Here is a 12,910-nt window from a genome sequence, read left to right as displayed (position 1 = left end):
CAAAAGCATTAAAAAGTCTTAACCCCGAACTTTTAAAAGGTAGTTTATATAACCAGTTTTTTTTATTGTACAAAAAACAAAAGCAAAACAAATCATTAAAAAAATCCCCTTAAATTCCCTTAAAAGTGCATGCATTTTTTATTTATTTTGCTAAATGTAATATATAATGTAGAATTCAACAAACATGCATTTATTTCCATATATTTTATGGACGTTCTTAATTTTTTTTTCTTCACAAAAACACAAATCTTACTGCATTTTATAGTGAAATGTCCTGTTATGTCATGTTAATTCTACAGTGTATAAATATTTCACCATATTTGGTTTAGTAACTTAAAGTTTCTGTTAAAATAACTAAGACTTTTACAGTGTGACATGTCTTGCAGTTCAGTTCAGTACACAGAGGTCTGTGGATTTTCTGTGAAGTCTCTCTGTTCTGGGAAGAGGGATTACGCTTCAAACACACTGCGGTTGAAACCCTCTTTACCTGACATTAGACTGTTCTGTTTCTTGTATTAAGTGGGTATTATGTTATGATCCCATGAACAGATGACAGAGCGGCTGCGGTGCTTTCAGGGGTCACAGGGGTCATGATGAAATGCTGCAGTAATATAGAGAGTAATATTATGAAATCTTACACAACACATGGTCTTTTGCATTATGCAAACATACATAATCTCTTTGGTTCTGTACATCATTTTAAAGCAGTCTAAGAACACATTCCATAGGAACCAGAATTCCAGATTTCTACAAAGAGCTTTATGGACTTGTTTTTCATGCTTTTTAATATTCCATATCCAGATGTGAAAATTACTTAGAATCCTAGATATGGATGGGTTGCATAATTATGGTTTGAAAATACTGAGGTTAGGTTTTTTTTTTGTATTATTGAGGTACTGTTATAGTTTTTATTTATATTTTGAATCATTTTTTTTAAAGTAATATTTAGATTTTTTTTTTTACATTTTCATTAACATTGAGAAATTTTTAACTGCTAAAGTATTCAATTCACAGATTGCTCAACTTTTCAAATCTATTTGTTCAAAACATCCACGGCAGGCTTTGTTCTCAGTGTGCATGTGTATTTCTCATCTAGTGATGGAGTAACCTGACTCTGCATAATGATTTGTGTGTAGATAGACCTGCACTTCATGAAGAAGATTCCTCCGGGTGCAGAGGCCTCTAATGTTTTGGTTGGAGAGCTGGAGTTTCTGGACAGGCCTGTCGTGGCGTTTGTCCGCCTCTCTCCTGCCGTACTGCTGAACGGCCTGGCGGAAGTGCCCATTACCACCAGGTGAGCATAGAACTGGACAGTTTAGTCTATACTGATACCTGACACCCGTTACATTACTGTTTTGTGGCTGATCTGTCAGGTTCCTGTTCATCCTGCTGGGGCCTCTGGGTAAAGGACCACAATATCACGAGATTGGCAGATCAATTGCTACTTTGATGACAGATGAGGTAAGAGGGCATGAAGTTGTTTTATAGTTGTTTACAGCTTTTAATAAAGTACTCGTGGTCACTTTTTTTAAAATCTTTGATCCAGAGGCATTTAGAATCATTCAAAATCAATTTGAAAAAACCCAAAAACAACCTAACCCCCGGTTTCACAAACAAGGCTTAAGCCTAGTCCTAGACTAAAATGTAAGTCTGAGCTGGTTCAACTGAAAGAAACTTGCACCGACTGATCTTAAAACAGTGCCTTTGTTTTGTTTTTAGATGCACACCAGTAATGTCCTAATTGAACTATGGCCTAATTCTGGCTTAGTCTAAACCCAGTCTGTGAAACCAGGCCTAAGAGTTCTAATTCTTAATTCTGATTAAATGAGATGCATTTATGAAAATGGAAGTTTGAGTTGTCAACTTGAAATTGCTTTATCAAATAACTGATTATATATTTAAAAAATATTTTTACATGTATATTTTTTATGGAATATGTCATTCCGATTTCTGTAATTTGATCAAAAAGGAATTCTTAGACACGACACCTAATAACCAAATGACAGAAATCAGAATGATATTTCATTATACAATATTCAAAAGAGAAAGTTATTTTGTTTGATACATTTGAATTAGAGAAAGAAAAAAATTGAAGAAACACCTAAGATACACCTATTTTACTTTAAATAATTAAAAATGTATTTACTCAAATATACTAATGTGATTTACATAAAAAACTGTCCAACATATTAAGAGAGATATAAAACTGTAATACATTGAAGGAATGACCCATTAATATGAATAAATATAACTCAATATTGAACATTTCCAGAATATTTTGTCATATAATTGCAATGCTTTGCATTGTATGTAAAACACCCCATAAATTCCCAACCGTGAGTGGCTTATTGCTTGAATCAACTGGATTTGGTGCAGACTGAAGCGTTCTCACAGAGATGAGAGCACTGGAGACTCCTGAGGTCTTTCACAGCTCAGCAGATTCTCTCTCACTTAGTCTTTGAGGTGCAGAGGAGACTTACAGAACAGCCCTAATAACATGCAAATGACTGCTAATTAGCCAGAAAACCACCCTCGTGCCAAGCTGCTGCTTGATGTTGCTAAGGCAACATCTTAAGACATTATTGAAGAGCGTGAAAATGTGAATATGTACTTTTCTTCCAAGCTTCCAGTATATGAAGTCTTAAAGAAAGAGCTTCTCTAAAAATGGAAATCATTTATTAACCACATTGTTTGCTTTCTTTCATGAAACACAAACAGAATAATGGAATAATAATGTGGAAAATGTGTTTCAGTGCGTTTTTCTCTGAATTCGGAGTTTAGATTTCTGACCAATTCTGACCCTTTTTTTTGAGTTTATGACTTTTTTCTCATAATTTTGAGTTTACATCTCATAATTCTGACTTTTCTCACAATTCAGAATTAAATCTCGTAATTCTGACTTTTTATTATCAGAATTTATTTGAATTGTACATCTTGTAGTTCTGACCTTTTTCTCAGCATTATTAGTTTACAACTTGCAATTCAGACGTTTTTTCCTCCGATTTTTTTCCTCTGACTTCTGAGTTTACTGTATATCTCACAATTATTTTCTTTCTCGCAATTTTGTTTCTGCCATGAAATAGAAAAAATATAAAAGGTAATTGTGACTTTTTTATCTTACAATTCTGACTTTGAGTTTATGTCACAAATGACCTTTTTCCCAGAATTGAGAGTTTATATATTTATAGAAATAGAAATAGAAATGAAAATTAGAAATATTTATATAAAAAAGGTTAGGAATTTTGAGATATGAACTTAATTTTATGCTTTATTTTGTAGTGGAAATCAACATCCATACATTTTTTTTGACTAAGAATGTTCTGGTTTTGTCTTTTGTAGGTTTTCCATGATGTGGCCTATAAAGCTAAAGACCGCAATGATCTGATTGCTGGAATTGATGAATTTCTTGACCAAGTTACAGTTCTGCCACCAGGAGAATGGGACCCGTCCATCAGGATAGAGCCTCCAAAAAACGTCCCGTCCCAGGTCAGTGAAACAGAAACCAGACAAACTTACACAGACACAAACACAACAGAGCTGAAGTAGGATAGAAAACGAATATGTTGTCTTATTTAGACTAAATATGTGTTTCTCATGATCTTAAAAGGCTTTTGATCTTAAGATGTCTGCTTGAAAGTTGTAAAAATGTATGTAGACATATGCAAATTGTGCATAAATATGAATTTTTGTGCAAAATGACAGAAATGAGTTGCAGTGCTTAGTGAAGGAAAAGCATCATGAAGTGCTCATCACACATATTCCTCCTTCAAAAGTGTTAAAAAGTATTCCATGGCTTTATTGTGCTTAATATAAAATGAAAAACTGTTTGCTAAGGCAAATTCAGTGTTTTCTGGCACATGTGTATGTACAGTAAGTCATGTGATGTAATGAGTCTCCATCTGGTTATAAAGATTAAAATGGAGCATTTGCTGTTGAATCTCGATTAACACTTTACTGTAAGAGAAAATAGGGAAAAATGGACCCTTTTTTAGTGCTGTTCAATGCAGCATGCAGACATTAATCTGGAGTTGAGCATACAGTGATTCAACTGAACCCTGATGATCTAAATTATTTGTTTGACATGCCCCCTGAGATTTCATAAGCTTTAATGGGATAATTGACCCCAAAATTACAATTCTGCCATTATTTACTTTCCCAAACCAACATGACTTTCTACAAAAAGAAGACAATTTTGGGAAGCTTGTCTCTAAAAAAATCCTTTACACTACTATTTAATACTTGCATTAAGCAAGGATGAATTAAATTAGTCACAAGTGATAGTAAAGGCATTTATAAGCAGCAAATCAGCATATTAGAATGAAGACTGGAGTAATGATGCTGAAAGTTGATCACAGAAAAAAAATATGTTTTACAATATATTAAGATAGAAAACAGTTATTTTCAAATGTAATAATATTTGACAATTTTACTGTATTTTTGATCAAATAAATGCAGCCTTGATGAGCATAAGATATTTCAACAAACATGACAAAATCTTAAAACTTCTGAATGTAAGTGTAGGTTGAGAACAGCATCATTTGGCGAGTAAATGATGCAACTATGCAGTGTAATTATAGCTATAAATTAGTTCAATAAATGCAAGTAACACAAGACCAATCATAATTCAGTATGCAAATGTTCTGATGACATCATAGCTGTCTAAAGACAAATGTTTGCAGGCTGAAATAATTGTAGTAGTTTAACATGTACAGTCACAGATTTAGAACCAACACTAACCAGAACGTTTGAGGAATATCACTGCAAACACTCCTCTCTCAGTTTTCTGTGTCTGTGTGTCTGACATAACAGGAGAAGAGAAAGATCCCTGCAGTGCCTAATGGAGAGCTGGCAGAGCCGGAGGAACATGGTGGACACGGAGGCCCTGAGCTGCAGCGCACCGGGAGGTCAGTCTGGAGTGTGTGTGTGTGTGTGTGTGTGTCTGTAAGTGTGTAGACACATCCTAATCACATGTCAGTTTGTGTGAAAACCTTCGAAAATGAAAATCGCTTTAATATCTCCTTTTAGAGGAAATGGAGGTGTTTGCCGAAGTCTCCTGCTTTTTAGATGTTATTTTTCCCCTGTGTCCTCTAGAAAAGAGATTTTAATTTAATCTTACCAACTGTGCCTAGAATCCAAAGAAAATATGAAATCTTTAATCGATATGAAAACATTTATCATTAATTTTTTCCAAATGATCTGATCTGTTATTCACATTTTATTGATTTATACTCTTATTTCTTCGAATTAGTTTAAGGAGAAACATCTAAGACAAAGGTGACCCATTTTTGTATTACCAGGGTTATTATAATTCATTAAAACTAAAACCTTGTTATTTGAAATAAAATCAACTTTAAGTGAAATAAAAATATTTAAAAAAATGTAATATTAACTTTATGTAATAAAACTGAAATAAAAATGATTAAAATCTACGTAGACATTTAAAAATGCATTTAATGCATTTAAACAACAAAACTTTTAAATGTAAATGAAAAAGAAAATATAAAAATAATAACTAATTAAAAATATTAATAAAAGCCTCTAAACAATACAAAACCATTTTTTTTAAAATACTGTTTAATTATGCAAATGAGGTATAATCTAATTAAATATGCACTAATTTACATAAATATTGGAACAGAAATCTGAACATTGGATAATGATAAACATTTTCAAAATTCTTGTTTGATTTTGTTGACACATTAGAGTTAAAGGTTTTTACAGAGGGGATTTTGGGTTTCTTTTTTTATCACTCTTTAAAGAAAATATTGTCAACAGACAGATTATTATTTTTTTTACCATGTTTTTAGGAATTTGTATATTGTATAAAATCATGAAAATGATATATGAGTAAACCCTTCTGTAAACACCTTCAGAATACAGATAGGAGTAAAACTGTAAAGTTTGGTGTATGTAAGTGTGGCTGAAGTGAAGAAAAAACTCATTTTGATATGCATTGTAAATGAAATAGATAAAGTGCAATAAAACAAACACTTAAAAGTGCATGCTGGATGTTTTCTGTCCATTAGACTAAAACAATATGTTATGAAAACTCAAACAATCCAGAATCCCAGGAGTGACCATTACATGGAAAAACAATGTTTTTGCCTGTAGTGTCTTGCCTTAAACACAACGGCTTAATTCCATGAACTATGAAAGGACAACCTCTGAGAAATAAAATGTCCCTCTTTGAAGCCAAATGGCTGTAAAAGGTCACGCAGCTCAACGTTGCGTTCATTATGATGGTAAAAGGGCACATACTGTAATAATGCAGATCATGCAGGACGATGCTTTCATTCTGTACTACAATGTAACCGAGAGCCGTGCCACCGAAGACCAGGTTTTCAACTCTCCAGTGAACTGGACACACGCCATGTTTGACATTTGGTCACACTCTTCCTGTTGAGTGACAGTTTTCACAACTTTGAGTGACTTTCTCTCTTCTCACAACAATAATCCCCTTCTGTTCTCAGATGGCTCTTTTCTCCCAAATGGTTCACAGCGATCATATCTGATCAGCCCTAATTAATATTTCTTTCTGGTTAAAGAATTATGCCTTATACAGTATGCATACACTACACAAAATGTAGTTTTTCTGTATGCATGAAATATCTGGATGATATTTGCTAAATTGTGCTACCGAAAATACTGTATACAGAATGCAATGCTCTCAGTTTGACCTTGCATTACCAGTGCGACAGATCTGTTTTGATTTTAACATCTCTTTTTTGACTCATTTTTATTAGAATGCCAAATATTAAGACACTTTTCTACAAAATTGGATTAAATAATGGATTAAAAATAGCTGAATTGGTTGAATATATATAAAAAAATGTATCCTTATGTTTATGTGCTACATTGATTTCAATTTTCAGTACTCTGAATTATACATATTTTTTTGCCACACTTGTCAGTGGTCGGTGAACTGTGAAAATTTGCTGTTTTGAGTATTTCTTCCAGACTATGAAATTGTATTTAGCATTTACTAAATTAAAATATATATTTTTGTCCCTATGACAGTGCAACTGTTTTTTCATATGCAAGACGCGCCAGACTTTCTGTCTTACTGTGAAAGAAAAGTGGCTAGAAAACCGTGAGGAACATGTGAGGAATATTTCACATATGTGTCGGCACATGGAGAGAAAACTCCAGCCATCCTATAGATAAACTTCTTTTTTCTGTTTGTTGTTAGATGTGTGACTTGCGAGAACTTCTTTGCACTAAAAAAAAATAAAAAAATAAAAACATAAAATAATCAAACAATCAATAATACTGGAGTTTGAGCCTATTTTTAGGTGCATTAAAATTGTTTTGCACTGAAATTATTTTTGTGAGAATTACACACATTCACCCCCAAATTCCTGTAATGCATAATGATATTTTACATTTGAGTTTTTTTTTTTTTTTTAATTCTCCTTAATGCAATACAGTACTATAAAAATTTAAATGTAAATAATAGTAAAAAAATTTTTTTGCACTATAGCAATGATTTATGATGAGTTGATTTAATTGTCATGAAATGAATTGCCTGGTGAAATGAAATAGCCTGGTGAGTGTTTATTTTGCATGTAATTCTCTATGGAATGTAACACTGTGAATTCAGTTTCAGCCAGTTTTCCACCTCTTTGCGCAGCTCAGACGCCAGTAATCTTGTGTCTGGTGTTTTTTGTCAGACTTTTTGGTGGATTGGTTCTGGATGTGAAGAGGAAGGCTCCGCACTTCCTGTCGGATTTCACAGATGCGCTCAGCCTGCAGTGTTTGGCCTCTTTCCTGTTCCTGTACTGCGCCTGCATGTCCCCTGTTATCACCTTCGGAGGACTGCTGGGAGAAGCCACAGAGGGACGCATAGTAAGAACACCTGAACACATGCAGGCACATCTAATTGGCCTAGTTGGCTAGTCATTAATATTTGAATCTATATTAGTGTAGTCATGTAAGCATGATGCTTTGTGACATATTCTCCCTTCTTCCCAGAGTGCAATTGAATCGCTGTTTGGAGCCTCCATGACTGGAATTGCTTACTCGCTTTTTGCCGGACAGCCTCTCACTATTTTGGGCAGCACCGGACCCGTCTTGGTGTTTGAGAAAATATTATTCAAATTCTGCAAGTATGTCTAATATAAAAAAATGTGTTTTATATTGCTTAGTGCAAACACTTACTTCAATTATATAAATAAATTAAATGGATAGTTCACCCCCCAAAAAATTCTGTCATTAATTGCTCATCCTCGTGTCGTTCCAAACCTGTAAGACCTTCGTTCATCTTCGGAACACAAATTAAGATATTTTTGATGAATTCTGAGAGACACAGAAACGTAAGGGCATTGTTAAAATAATCCATGTGACATCAGTGGTTCAACCGTGATTTTACGAAGCCATGAGAATACTTCTTGTGCGCAAAGAAAACTAAAATAATGACTATTCAACAATTCGTCTCCTCCGCGTCAACCAATAGCGCCATTTTGGAAAGTATCACATATGTAAACAACATATGCTGTTCTGTCAGCAGCACCGTACGTGGATACGTTTTTTTTACATTGTTTACGTAGTTTATGCTTTGATCTTGACGTAAACAGTGTATCGGCGTACAAATGTTGCATACGTTGTTTCCGTATGTGATACTCTTCAAAATGGCGCTATAGGGAGGAGACGAATTGTTGAATAGTCCTTATTTTTGTTTTCTTTGCACATCTATCATTCGTTCATCTATCTATCTATCTATCTATCTATCTATCTATCTATCTATCTATCTATCTATCTATCTATCTATCTATCTATCTATCTATCTGTCTGTCTGTCTGTCTGTCTGTCTGTCTGTCTGTCTGTCTGTCTGTCTGTCTGTCTATCTATCGTTCTATCGTTCTATCTAGCGTTCTATCATTCTATCAATCGTTCTATTGTTTGTTTATCTATCTGTCTGTCTATCTATCTATTTATCGTTCTAACGTTCTATCTATCATTCTATTGTTTATCTATCATTCGTTAGTCGGTTTGTTTGTCCATTCGTTTGTTCATTTATTCATTCAATCATCCATCTAGCAACCACCCAGAATGCCATAGCATTGCTCTAGAACCCAGCTAGAACAGCCTAGAAACTGCTTAGCAACCACTCAGAATATCTTAGTAACCCCTAACCATGACCTACATCTCTTCAGACTTGAAATCGCTCTTCAAACTGCTAAATAACGGCCTGTGTAAGCCTCAGACTGTGTTAACATGAGTCGTGGCTCGCGGTGTGTTTGTTCGCAGGGAGTATGGGCTGTCGTATCTGTCCCTCAGGGCATGTATCGGGCTGTGGACGGCGTTCCTCTGTCTGCTGCTGGTGGCCACTGATGCCAGCTCCCTCGTCTGTTACATCACGCGCTTCACGGAGGAGGCCTTCGCCTCTCTCATCTGCATCATCTTCATCTACGAGGCCTTGGAGAAGCTCATTCATCTCGGGGAGACGTCTCCCATTAACATGAACAACAATCTGGAGAAACTCACCACTTACAGGTGAACACTGTTTAGAATGGCATGAAAGACTAAAGAAAGTAATATAGATTCCAATGCTGTACAGAAGATCAGTATGCTGTAGTATTATAGAAACAAATGCATTTTACCCTCAATATTCTGTTCTTATAGATGTTCCTGTATTGAGCCTGCAAACCCCAGCAATGCCACTCTTCAATATTGGGAGCAGAACAACATCTCAGCTCCAGAGATCTTCTGGGAGGCTCTGGAAGTTCAGGTCAGAGTTGCATTTGTGACTTTTGAGAATCCCTGACCTGGTTTACAACTGATTTTAACCCTGTAAAGCCTGCTGTATCATATTTAGCAAATTTCTAAGGCCTCTAAATTATCAGCGTGATCAAAACTTTACTAAAATCATGATGTACACAGTCTACTAAATGACTTCTGTCGTCTGATTGATAGTTTATCATTTTTAGCAAATAAAAGTCTTTATTAAACTTTTAATATAATCATACAAACATCTACCTTCAGCTTGCGGATCGTGTGTCTTTTTGCTGTGAAATCTTTACTGATTTTTATAATGTAAAGATAAGAATAATTTTAGTATTGTTATTAATATTTCAAAACTTACTGGTCACTTACTTACTGAAGTAGCTTCAGTTTTCTGGATTATCCAGACAGCATTTTTTAGGAAAAGAAAATAAATCACCATAAAATCAGTAAAAAAGATCATTGCTGCTGCTAGTCTTTTAATGGGCACGAGTGAAAATAGCAGCATGTTAAGCAGATGTGTGTGTGTGTGAGAGAGATTTAGAAATTCAGTAATGCAAAGCATGTCAAGAGTTCACCCAAACATTAATCATTTGTTATCATTTACTCACCATCCTGTTGTTGTGAGTGAACTATTACTTTAAGAAATAAAAAAGCTATCCCAACCCATTATTTCTCTTTCACATTTCAGGACTGCATTGAGAAGAAAGGAGAATTTGTGGGGTCGGCTTGCGGGCCTCACGGTCCGTACATTCCTGACGTTCTCTTCTGGTCTGTAGTCCTCTTCTTCTCTACTGTGGCCATGTCAGCGTTCCTCAAAGAATTCAAGACCAGCCGCTACTTCCCCACCAAGGTACTGCAGTCATTACTGCCCACCGTCTGTCTGAGATCTGCTGCTGCTGCGGCGTTTATGTCACGATGCTGTAGTTCTTTGCGCTCTGGTGCTCTCTAGTGTTACTGCGGAGTGTCTGCTGCTGCTGTGAGGAGGAGAATAACAATTGTAAATCCTGTTTCCTCCAGGTCAGAGCCATCATCAGTGACTTTGCAGTCTTCATCACTATTGCTACGATGGTTCTGGTGGATTACGCTTTAGGAGTGCCTTCCACCAAACTGAAGGTCCCTAATGTGTTTAAGGTTTGTTTCTATCTATCTATCTATCTATCTATCTATCTATCTATCTATCTATCTATCTATCTATCTATCTATCTATCTATCTATCTATCTATCTATCTATCTATCTATCTATCTATCTATCTATCTATCTATCTATCTATCTTTTAAACTTAAGGCTTTTAAAACCACTTCAATATAAAAACCTTTAAAAACTTCAAGCTTTTAAAACCATTTCAGTTTAAAATATTTTAAACTTTCAAACTAGGCTTTCTCAAGCCAACATCAGACTTTACTTTCACACTTTACTTTCTAGTTCACTAATATTTAATTTAATTACATTTATTTTGATCTTAATCTAATTTAATTTAATTAACACAAATGAGATATTGTGGGATGTAATAGTAGAATAAATTATAGAAATTAAACATTTTTAAAAATATATAAAGGGTTGTCATTTACAAGGGAATATGTTAAGGAATATACAATTAGGGCTGGGTAACCTATTCTGCTTATCGATTCGGATTCTCATCGATTCCCAGTTTCAATTCTAATGTGGTTAAAAAAACATTTAGATATTAAACATATTTATTCTGTCTCTTTTTGAAGAACATATAGTTGAATAGCCATCAGCAATCAATAAAATCAGCCGGCTACATACAAATGTTTGCGAAATAGAGCTGCACGATTCTGGATAAATTGAGATAAATTGAGGTTGTAGCTCTCACAATTCTGAAGAAAAAATATTAGACAGCTAAACAAAATATATATAAATGGAATGATTCAATGACTTTATTCGATTCATTACTGGATGAATCTGTGTTTTTGAATGAATCTCTTGAATGAATGATTCAAAGAGAGTTTTTCACAAAATAAAAAAAAGATGCGCACATAGGAATAGATTGGTGGAATTGAAATTTTAATTTGACAAGTATCCAATTCCTGACCTTAAGTATCTGATTCTGAAATTGGAATTGATTTTCGATTCTCAAACCCTATATGCAATATAAAATGATAAAATTTGTGTTAAAAATATGATGTGAAAAAAGAACCAGAATAAATATACAATGAAATATACAGTGTTATGTACAATTAAACAAATAGTTCAATGCAGTAACTTCAGAAAAACCAAAAAATGTTAGACATATGTTAACTGTAGCATAACAGTATATATATTTATATATATTAATAGACTTCATAAGAATAGATTTGGCCAGTTTAATATGTTTTAATAAGTCTTGCAATATGTTTTCAGCCAACTCGTGATGATCGTGGGTGGTTCATTAATCCGCTGGGTCCGAACCCGTGGTGGACGTGTGTGATTACAGTTGTTCCCGCCCTCCTCTGCACCATCCTCATCTTTATGGACCAGCAGATCACAGCTGTGATCATCAACAGGAAGGAGCACAAGCTGAAGGTGCTGCTAGTTTCTTCAAACTGCCAGTCAAGTCTGAAATGAGTTAACCCTTCGTTTGATGTGTTGTTGCTACAGAAAGGCTGTGGCTATCATCTGGACCTGTTCGTGGTGGGCGTGATGCTGGGCGTCTGCTCTCTGATGGGGCTGCCGTGGTTCGTGGCAGCGACGGTTCTGTCCATCTCTCACGTCAACAGTCTGAAGCTGGAGTCCGAGTGTTCGGCGCCTGGAGAACAGCCCAAGTTCCTCGGGATCAGAGAGCAGCGGATCACTGGCCTCATGATCTTCCTCCTCATGGGCTGCTCTGTATTCATGACCTCAGTGCTGAAGGTCTGGAACTCAAGATATTCATAATTGCATTTACATCTATGCACTTGGCTGATACTTTTATCCTAAATGATTTGCATGGCATTCAAGCTCTACAGTTCATGCATACTCCCTTGTGAAAAAAGTGTGCTTAATTATATTAAATGTGAACTCGTAGTTGATTCAAATCTTAAAAGTATATTTTTAAAAATAATATAATATTACTGAAATAAAAGGACACTTAAGTGTACTAGAGTAAAATTTATGACTATGTTTCTTAAGTACACTTTTAAAAAGTACTCTGTTTTAATGTTAAATTAAAAGTTTCACAGTTTTAAATCATTGTTTTTATATTTTGTG

At 34.8% G+C, this 12,910-nt stretch overlaps 1 protein-coding gene across 1 annotated transcript in view; it reads left to right on the top strand.

Moving 5' to 3' along the window:
* The window catches only part of LOC306875728 (sodium-driven chloride bicarbonate exchanger-like), a gene marked incomplete at both ends in the record, with an annotated part of 65,062 nt that overhangs the window by 43,815 nt on the left and 8,337 nt on the right, over positions 1-12,910 (top strand). The window contains 12 exons of the mRNA XM_079426437.1: positions 1,137-1,294; positions 1,374-1,461; positions 3,340-3,486; positions 4,810-4,904; positions 7,671-7,845; positions 7,972-8,105; positions 9,247-9,492; positions 9,622-9,727; positions 10,412-10,573; positions 10,741-10,854; positions 12,086-12,247; positions 12,323-12,574. Of these exons, the coding sequence (XP_079282563.1) occupies positions 1,137-1,294; positions 1,374-1,461; positions 3,340-3,486; positions 4,810-4,904; positions 7,671-7,845; positions 7,972-8,105; positions 9,247-9,492; positions 9,622-9,727; positions 10,412-10,573; positions 10,741-10,854; positions 12,086-12,247; positions 12,323-12,574 (1,839 nt within the window). The remainder of the gene's footprint in view (positions 1-1,136; positions 1,295-1,373; positions 1,462-3,339; positions 3,487-4,809; positions 4,905-7,670; positions 7,846-7,971; positions 8,106-9,246; positions 9,493-9,621; positions 9,728-10,411; positions 10,574-10,740; positions 10,855-12,085; positions 12,248-12,322; positions 12,575-12,910) is intronic.

This window comes from Barbus barbus, assembly GCF_936440315.1.
Source record: "Barbus barbus genome assembly, chromosome: 10".
NCBI classification, from domain to species: domain Eukaryota; kingdom Metazoa; phylum Chordata; class Actinopteri; order Cypriniformes; family Cyprinidae; genus Barbus; species Barbus barbus.
The sequence above is the reverse complement of the archived record's forward strand: the minus strand, read 5'-3'. Positions and strand labels throughout refer to the sequence as shown.